At 34.1% G+C, this 9,935-nt stretch overlaps 1 protein-coding gene across 2 annotated transcripts; it reads left to right on the top strand.

Annotated features, from left to right (window-relative positions):
- The first annotated feature begins 6,137 nt into the window (after positions 1-6,137).
- On the top strand, positions 6,138-8,148 carry LOC103499707 (uncharacterized). Of its 2 annotated transcripts, none has more exons than XM_008462766.3 (2): positions 6,138-6,538; positions 7,073-8,148. In XM_008462766.3, exons 1-2 carry the CDS (start codon positions 6,362-6,364, stop codon positions 7,883-7,885), a joined length of 990 nt encoding a protein of 329 aa, XP_008460988.3. In that variant the 5' UTR covers positions 6,138-6,361; the 3' UTR covers positions 7,886-8,148. The 2 variants fall into 2 exon arrangements, with proteins under 2 accessions (XP_008460988.3, XP_008460989.1); XM_008462767.3 differs by having other exon boundaries at positions 6,197-6,342.
- Positions 8,149-9,935: the final 1,787 nt, after the last annotated feature.

The raw sequence follows: 9,935 nt of genomic DNA, 5'->3' as shown, positions 1-9,935 counted from the left end.
ACGATTTAGATTATGTTTTATGTTTGTTAGATTCATTGAGTTAAATATGTTTATGGAACCGTGTTTCTTGTTTACGTAATCTAAACGATTTGGTCTGGTTGACGATCTAGAAATGTAATATATCATGTTTTATAAACTTAATTAATTTTTTAAAATTAAAATATGTATTACGAAATGCATCATAAATTAAATAATACTACAAAATAACAAGTATTCATCTTTCTAAAAAGATATAATATATCTTTATCATCAACTAATATTTAGTGATTTATAAATATCATAATAAACACATTTTATGAACTAGAATTCAATTTATGAACATGCGACCAAAATCATATATACAAAAACGTGACATACTACAACTTAATTTTCTAAGTTCGAGCTTTTTTAGATTTTCTATACAAATTGTTCAAATAATTGTTGATTGAATAAAAACATAAGTTAGTAGCAGTACAAAAGTGTAAAAGTTAAGAGAATTTTGGAAATGAAACATATATATATATATATAGTTGAATGAAAGGCATGTTAGAAAAATAGTAAAAAGGACATGAAAGTGCATAGGGAATCAAATACTTTGGTATATAATATGTATACTTTGGAGAGCAAAGGGGGGGGGGGTTGTATAGAGTTTCCTTGTTCATCAAATTCCCAACAGTTTGACAAAGTTGTGTCTTTTGTTTTTTTTGTTGGCAAAGGGTTACATCTTGTGGGAACACAGTATCCAATTTCAACTGTACCCCTTCTTAGGCAGGTGCTGCTACATACTCCCCTACATCTTTCTTCCCAAAGTTTCACAAATAAAAGTACAAACAAAAATGAAACTCTAAGTTTGTTTCTAATCACCTTTTCTACTCTACTCTATCATGTGATCTGTCATCAATAATGAATATATATTAGTTTCGAAGCATTTCAAATCATTTTTGCCGTTTGAAATTTAAAAGAACATTCGGAGTAAAGAGTTGAGTTATATTATAGTTGTGTTATTCTAGTTGGATTACAATAGTTTGTGTTTGCGGGAATATGTTATTTTAGTTTACGTTATAATTATTTGTATTTGACGCGTAAACTATTTTAGTTTTGAAAGAAAAAGAAAAAGTAAACACTGTAGTAAAGAATTGTAAAATGATAAATAGTAAAAACGGTAACAAATAAAAGATTTTGAAATAACGTTCATTCATCGTAGCTAATTAAAGAATATTAAATAATACTTACTATAGAATAATCCTTCCTCTCAGGTAAAATTGAAATCATGCACGCTAGAGATTTGGGCCAAAAGTGTTGGACTTATGCCCAACTTTGGCCCAAGTCCAGGTGTATTGGACCTAAAAGGCAAGTGGAAGCCCACCTATGATACTTGTAGAATTATGAGTTTTGGAAGTTTGATAATGGAAGAGTTCTTGAAGAGCTCTTTGGACTTTAAAGTTAAAATGGTGCCCAACAATAATTAGAAGAAAAAACTTCCAAGGATCATATTTATATTCATATGTCACATTTTGAAATCAATACAAATCAAAGTTTATTCAACAAATTAATTTTCTCGCAAAAACATCATTAGATAATATCAATACACCAACATCAATTATTCTAAATATTTAAAATTAGGATGTTGAATACATAATGTCTATCATACAACATGTGACATCCAAATAGCTATTAATGCATAATTTTTATTTTTGTCGTTTATGGGTGATTTTTGGTTGAACGACATCATTTTTGAGTTCATTCGTTTCCCTCAATTGATTTCTTTCGACTTTAGAGTAATGGACCGACCATTCGATCAAATAGTTTTAATCAAAAGAGAAATAGAAAAGAAAAAATAGGAAATAATAGAATAAAAGAGATAGTTGATTCTACATCCCATATCTTTTAAGTAGTTTTGCATTTAAAACAACTACTCGTATGTATATATATATATATATATATATATATATATATATATATATATATATATATATATATATATATATATATATATATATGATTTTTTTAATTCTTAAAAAAGAAATTTCCTTGTCAAATTTTCACCATGTATATTCAAAATTGAGTTAGGAACATTTTTATACAAATGTTGAAAATTAATTATCGTAAACAAATAAAAAAATTGAAATAAGTCGAGTTTAAATATTCCATAATTCACGTTGTTTTCAACTCATGTCGATGAATAGAAATTTTATTTCCTAGAAATGATGTGTATTAGAGACTCATATTTTTATTTTTATTATAACTTTATGGTATTAAAAGGAGGAATTCGACATTTTTTTTAAAATCATTTTTGTCTCTTGAAAATTTCAACCATACCCATAATAAAATATAATTACGTGAGTTACAAATTTTATTCATTACTTTCAATTAATATTGATATTGATTCACTCTATAACATAACAATATGCAATCGAGAATATTACAAGTTAATTGATGCACTCTTTACTGATCATTGAAATCGATCGAAAAGGTTTTATTATTACTATTAATATTATATCTATTAAATCTACGATTAATGAATGGATTCTCACTGTATCTTAAATTCTCTAAAAGATTTCTATAATTTAATTCTATGTTAAATTGAATAGAACATCTTTCCCTTCTCTCCCTATAAATAGTTTGACATATTTCTAAGAATGTTCGTTACTATGTAAATAAAATCTTATTTTTCTATAGTATCAAATATTTTTCATTCAAAGTATATCTCAATTAATTTTATGATATGATTTTATCGTATAAAATGGTTTTATTTATATATCTTATGTTGATTTATGTAATTTTTACTAGTGGGATGAATAAATATCTAATACATATTACCAAACATATATACATATGTCAAAATCAATTATATATATGATTTTATTTTATTTTTGCTATTTAAGTTAGGAGTAAATAATGTCTACTCATAGTAGATTTTGAAGGTCAACAAATGGCCTAAAATAAATTAATTTTTAATATTAATTTTGCCCTTTTTTTTTGGCGGTAATGATTTAATAATTTTTAGATTATTTCTTACCATTGTTAGAGTTTTTTCTTATAAAATGTAAAAATTAATTTCTTTCTTTACCTTAGTTTTGATGAGTTATCTTATTTTTTAAGATAAATTTTTGTAACGCCCAACAATTCGATATCTCTTTTGGGTTTTGTCCATTGTCATTAATGTTAAGCGGGGTTATGGAAATTTTAGATTTATTGGAAGAACCTTACCATTTGGATTTTCTTGAGTAATTAAAGTTGGGAATCCTCATTTGTTTAGGATAATAAGTATCATTTTTCCATTTATTTATTTATCTTATTATTTTAATTTTATTTTGTTGGAAATAATTAGGGAAGCCCATATTAAACTAAAGTTGGTTGTTTTGGTGAGATTTGGAGAGAGAGAGAGGAGGGGTTGTTTTGGGAAAGAAAAGAGTCATTTTTTTTTTATAAAAGGGCCTTGGGACTCGTGCGTAAAGAGGAAGAGAAAGAAAAAAAAAATCAATCAAAGAAAGAAAGAGGGGAAAAGAAAAAAAAAGAAAAAGGAATTTTTTTTTTTGAAACCCTAGCCGCCGCACGCCGCCGCCGCCGCCGCCGCGAACCCGAGCCGCCAAGCATCTCCCCTCTCTGTTCAGCAGCGCAGCCGAGCCTACAGCCGAAACCGAGCCGTCGCCGAGCTTCCAGCCGCGTCGGAAGAATCGCCCAAGCCGATCCAGCAGCCGAGCGTCCGTCGGAGCAGCCGTCTCTCGCACGCCGAAGCCGAGTCGAAGCCACCTTCGCGCGTCCGCAGCCAACCCGTCAGCCAGCCGAGTCGCGCCGCTTCGATCCGACGCAAGCGCAGCCGAAACGCAAGTCTGTAGCCGTCGCCGAGCGAAGCCGCGGTAGCCGGACCACCAGCAGCCGCCGCGCCACCCGAAATCCGGAAGCCGACGCCTCGCGCGCAAAGATCCGACCGAAGACCCGCCCCGCGACCCGAACCGACGCGCGCCACCTTCCGGAACCCGACCCGCGCCCGCGTGCACCCGTGCGCGAGCCGCGTCCGCGTGTGAAGCCGCGCCGTGCGCTTCTGCGTAGCCGAGCGGCGTCTCCCTCCTGTTGCAAGCCGAGCCGCACGCGTAATCCCTGTGCCGAGCCGAGCCGCGCCTGCGCCAAGCCGAGCCGGTCCCTGTCCTCTTCCAGCCGAGCCGCCAGGACTAATTTGGCTCCTTCCACCCAATTTTTGGTAATTAAATCAATTATTTTGGCATTATCCAGTAAGATTCAATATTTTGGGCACTAGTTAATTTAATTTGGAATTAAATTAGATCATTTTTCCTTAAGGGACGTCTTGGACCAAGTAACTGCTGCAGCGGGGGATTTCTTCAGTAGGGGCTTGAGCACTGCAATCTCCTTCTAGGGTAAGTCATTTCGAATGAGTCTTGAACCGTTAATCGTGGGCGACCTAATTACGAATTTTGGCATATTAAACAGTTAGGACCTCGTCGCTTGGAAAGCGTACTGCCTCGCGGTTAGGACTCGTCAAGTAAATCTCCAGGTAAGAGATTCTACTACTAGCTCCATGCTTAGAAATATGAGATGATGTATACTCCAATTTTGCATGTTGAGGATTGGACGGTACGATGCCTGAAATCAATGTTAGTATGATGTAAATGACGGTATGGTTATACTATAGCCTGTTATGTGTGGCGAGAGCTGTTATAGCTATACGAGGAATGTCGAGACGGAGAGGGCAGAGATGATTTATATGATATGTTATATGCTGATGCCATGTGTATGTATACTGCAATTAGGGTACCTGTTAGCTTGATCTGTTAGAGTCGTACCTGCATGGGTGTCCTTCGGGATCACCACCTATTGAGGACTGTGTGGTCCGACGGGACGCCAGTCTAGCATGGATATAGATATGACTCGAGTGACTCGACGGGGTCCTCGCATCCCGACTGTCCTAGGTGTCCCCCGGGGCACCGAAGACCAGAGTTACGTTCCTACGGGAGCGCATGATTGCACGTGTTCGGGAACGTGCCAGAGATTGGGTACCAGTTATCAGGACTCTAACAGGAAGTTAACAGGCACCTAGTGGGACTAGTAGTGGGTCCCTTACTGAGTATTTTTATACTCACTCTCTTCGTTTTATGTTTTCAGGTAGAGGACGGGGCAAGGGCAAGGGCAAGCTGGCGAGCGACCCGAAGTGAGACCGTGGAGGGCCATAGGGACTACCGCTTCCGCTTATTCTTATTTCAGATTTTCGCATTTGAATTTGAGTACTTTTCATCACTTACCATCTTTTATGTAGATAGGGCCCGAGTAGGATTTCAGAACGCTTTTACATTTTTGCATGACTACCTTGTTTAAATTTTATAAATAAAATTTCTTAAACCGTATGCGTTTTGAAATTTTTTTTATGACTTAAACCACTTGTTCTATATTTGGTAATGACTTCGATTCAGTATAAGGAGTTGGGTCGTTACAATTTTATTTAGTTTCTTTTAGAAAAGAATTATTTTTTAAAAATAAATTAATTCTATTTTTTATGATTTTATTAATCTGCTGACTTTCTCTCTCACATGAAGATTTTTTTTTTAATTTTTTAAGATATTTTACTTTCTTAGTCAAATTTTTTTTTCAGGATCTTTGACCAAAATTTGTAAAGATAGAATCTTCAATTTTTTTTAAATGGAAAATCTTTGAAAATTGCATTTCCAATTCCTATATTTGAAGATCATCAAACTCTACCTATAAGTAGAAGCATTCACACTCTTTCAAGAAAACACGTACAAGAAGAAATTAAAGAAGAATCATGAAGGTAAGTTTCTACCTTCAACTATGTATAGCATTCTTATGATATTCACCAAATTAGACTATCAGTTATCGAATGGTTGAAATGTTTTTTTTTTTATTCCTCTTTTGGTCCCTAAAATTTGTATTTTGTTCTATTTTGATCAACTTAGCTTACTTTAGTTCATGTCATTAAGACTTTGTTAACTTTTTAACAAAGTGACATAGACTTTTACATGCATTTGATAAATAATTAAGAAATCTTACTAATATATTCGATAAATATTTTATGTAACATAAATATATAAATCAACATGACTATCAAAACTATGATTATTTTCAAATTAGAATTTTGAAGCAAATCATACAAACAAACATTGGAGGGACGTTTGACCTAGAACAGATAATGGAAAACTTAGGATTAGGTTTTCATAAATCCTTTCTTTTTCTTTCCTTTTCTACTATTCCACTATTTCCTCGATCCTTCCCTAAATATCACCGTCACCCTCGGCCGTCTTCACAACACCATGGAGGAGGACACTCATCGACCACGCCTTTTGCGGCTGTCGATAGCTCAGCAGCCGTCGAGTTCATGATCCGGCGCTGAAGGTGAAAATTTATTTATTAAATGCCTTTTGTTTCAACTTTCTTCAATTTCCTATTTTCTTATTTAAAAGATCCTAGCGACCCGACCCGAACCAACCAGATTCGGGTTCATATAAAATCCTCCCCTCCTCCATATTTCTCATTCCATTCGAGATTTTCTACGAACTGGATTTTGCTTAATCTTCAAACCCTAAGGAAGGTATGTACCAACTACGATTCCTTTACTTTCGATTCAATTTCAAGCTTTGAGAGCTGCAAACATTGCCTAATTTTACTCGATCTTTTTGGGATTTTTCCTTTTTCCTTACGGACCAGATCGGTGTTCTATTCCGATTGCGATTTGTTAATAAGAAACGTTAGATTTTTGCTGTGATTATGTTGTTTTAAGCTATACTTTTCTCTGATTTTATTCTAATTCCCTCCCTCCTACTGTAACTATTGGAAACCCTAAATTGCTCCTTCCTCTTTTCTTGTTTTTTTGTGTTCTTTACTTTTTGTACGATTTATCTGCTCGTAATCTAGGGATTTTTCCTTATGATCTTATTCTTCCAATTTATCTTCCACCTGGGTATTTATTTATATTTAGATGGTGAAGTCATAGAATGATTTATAAGAAGGAAACCTGATAGTTCTTGTTTCGTTTTTCTCGTAATGTCTGTTTGCTCTTAATATCGGTAATTCGTCGCGATACTTTTCTTCAGTTTCTGATCGTTCGTCGTGTGTTTGGATTCAGATATTGAAAAAACAAACAATGTCTAGTAAGAAGGAAGAGAAGTCGCAAGCTGCTGCTGAAAGGATTAAGGCTGCGGCTCTTAGTGCTGCAAAAGGTCTTAGTCGTGCTCAGGCCGAACGAGCAGCTGCGGCTGCTGCTCGGAATGTTAATGCTTATGGGCAGAAGGAAGAAGGGCCTAGCAGATGGCAGGAGAAAAGGGAAGCAAAGAGGCAGATGTATTTGATGAGTACTGAAAAGGCAGTAAGATTGGGTGAAAGAAAAGACATTAAGGGCTCTATGTCTAGTGCTGGTGGAGCTGCTGCACAATGCCAGAAATGTTATCAGATGGGACACTGGACCTACGAATGCAAAAATGAACGAGTTTACATATCTCGTCCATCTCGAACTCAACAACTTAAAAATCCAAAGCTGAGGATGAAGATGGAAGTCTCATTGGAGTTGGACAACCCAGATCCTGGTGAGGAGGAGAAGCCCAAGAAGCATTCGAAGAACAAAAGTAAAAGAAAGCATCGGTCCAATGCAAAATCCGATAGCGATAGTGAGGCCTCTGTGTTTGAGACTGATAGTGGGTCCTCATCAGTTACTGAATCTGATGATTCTTCTGAAGAAAGCAGTTCAGATTACAGTTCTTCATCCGAATCAGAGTGCGAAAGGAGTCGAAGAAGGAGAAAGAAGCAGAAGAGGGGGAGAAGAAAGAGGAGGTACAGTTCGTCTTCTGATTCTTCTGATTCAGACTCAAGGTCTGAATCAGAATCTGATTCCGATAATGAACGTAGTAGGAGGAAGAGCCGACGACACAGCAGAAGACGCTAGTTAAGGTGGATCGAGTGAAGCAGATTAGAATTGTCGATAAATCATGGCAATTGTAGTCAGTTTAGAGATTTGTGTTTCATTCAGTTTCTTGTTTGGGAAGATCTGAAGTTTGGGGTTTCTTTTTTGAGTTTAGCGACTACTTCCTTTCCTTTGTTCTCATCTTATAGCTCTTATGAATGTATAAATTGTTGTTTATGCTTTACTTCTATAACTGTTATGTTTACATATGTTTGTTCTTGAATAAATTAAGGTTAATTGTTAAAGATTGGTGTTGAAATGTGATTATAAAATGAGAAAGATATTTAGATTAAAAACTGTCAGAAGTAAATGGAACAGGGATTTCATATTGGTCTTAGCCTTCAAATTTAAAATGTGGATTGGATTTATATGGGTTGGGATTGAATTCATTTTCTATATGATTTTAGCAATGATGTTGTTCACTCAAATTGACCTGAGCATAGAAATTAGCATAATAAGTTTAATCAGCCACTGAGAAACTCTTTCTTCTAGACTAAATGCTAATGGAATACCTAGAAACACATCTAAAAGAATTTCATATCGCAATCTACAATCTACAAAGATTCGATCCAATTGATTAAGATGCACTTCTCAACAAATATAATGGTTTTTCTCTCCTCTCTCATTTGCCAATTCTTAATTCCATCAAGACGAGCACTATTATATAAGGAGAATGACAATTTTGAAATAGAAACAACCATAGAGAGTTAACAATGCCATAAATGTTATCAAATGGGACACTGGACCTATGAATGCAAGAACAAATCACTTTACATATCCCAACCAAATATGCCGCAATTGGGTGAATTGAACACGTGACCTTTGTTGGCACATGTTCGAGTCCCAAAACCTGCAAAAGATTTCTTTTTAAATACTCATTTTTCCCTCAATTTCATCATCTCTCCATTCTCACTTCTAAGAACTCAATTTTCTTTGTAAAAACTCTCTTGATCAATGAAGTTCTTATTTTTCTATAAGATTCTGCCTTATTTCTTCATCAATTCCAACAAATCATTTAAACTCAAATGAAGGTCTAAGGTATTTTCTCAGAGGGAATCGGTAGTAGTTCAATGAGAATGTTTAATTAATTGATTGACTGTACGCTAATGTCGAGGTAAATTCCTCTTTAGTTCTTTTAGTAAATAGTTCTTTTATAAATATGATTAGCTACCCTATTATTTTAAAACTAAAACCATAATTCTAATTGTGCAATACACATTATCAAGCAATTAGAGATAATAGTTCTGTCTAATTTCTTTTCCTAGAATTGAATCTTGCATGAATTGTTATTATTTGAACGTTGCTTCATAAATCTCAATAGGAGTTAGTCGCAACCACACTCTATTGAGTATTGATTTGATACCCTTTAAGCATAATGCATTTCTTGATTATGTGTGCAACCTGCAATATTGGAAGCACAATAATCTTGATCTAGTTTGATTGTATATTGATCAATAAATTGGGGCAATTAATTCTTGGGTCAATAAGGCTTTTGAATTAGTTGATCAATAGGTTTGCAATTTTAATTTATTGATAAAGGTAGTGGCTTCACACTTTATCATTTCTATTCTATGATTGTGAAAATGAGACAAATATCAATTAATTAATAAACAAATTATTATTTTTCTATTATTGAATGTGAAAATGAGACACAATTCAAACAAGTTTGGGCATAATCCCATATATTTATGTACCTATATTTGTTATACTACAAAATTGTAGAATTATTCTTCCCTAAGAAACCAAGGATTGCAAGTGAGAACATGATTTTAAATTTTTCCTATTTTGGAAATTGATTGATGTTGATGAGTGCTCTCCAAAAATATTTACATCTTTTATATTTTTTTAAAAATTAAGATAACCAATAAATCAAAGTAACCAAAAAAATTGAAACTAAAATAATATGACAATATTGTTTGAGTTATACAAATAATTTTAATATTATAATATTGACAACATTAAAAATTATATAGAAAATTTGTATGAATTTAAAATTAAAAAATAAAACTATTTATGCAATATAGCAAAATCT

Source organism: Cucumis melo, chromosome 11, assembly GCF_025177605.1.
Source record: "Cucumis melo cultivar AY chromosome 11, USDA_Cmelo_AY_1.0, whole genome shotgun sequence".
Taxonomy (NCBI): domain Eukaryota; kingdom Viridiplantae; phylum Streptophyta; class Magnoliopsida; order Cucurbitales; family Cucurbitaceae; genus Cucumis; species Cucumis melo.
The sequence above is the reverse complement of the archived record's forward strand: the minus strand, read 5'-3'. Positions and strand labels throughout refer to the sequence as shown.

Excerpts from the sequence above, each read along its gene's own strand:
- LOC103499707 (XM_008462766.3), top strand. The coding sequence starts at position 6,362 with ATGCCTTTTGTTTCAACTTTCTTCAATTTCCTATTTTCTTATTTAAAA. Across the intron at positions 6,539-7,072 it reads ATCTTCAAACCCTAAGGAAG|ATATTGAAAAAACAAACAAT; the intron begins GTATGTACCAAC and ends GTTTGGATTCAG.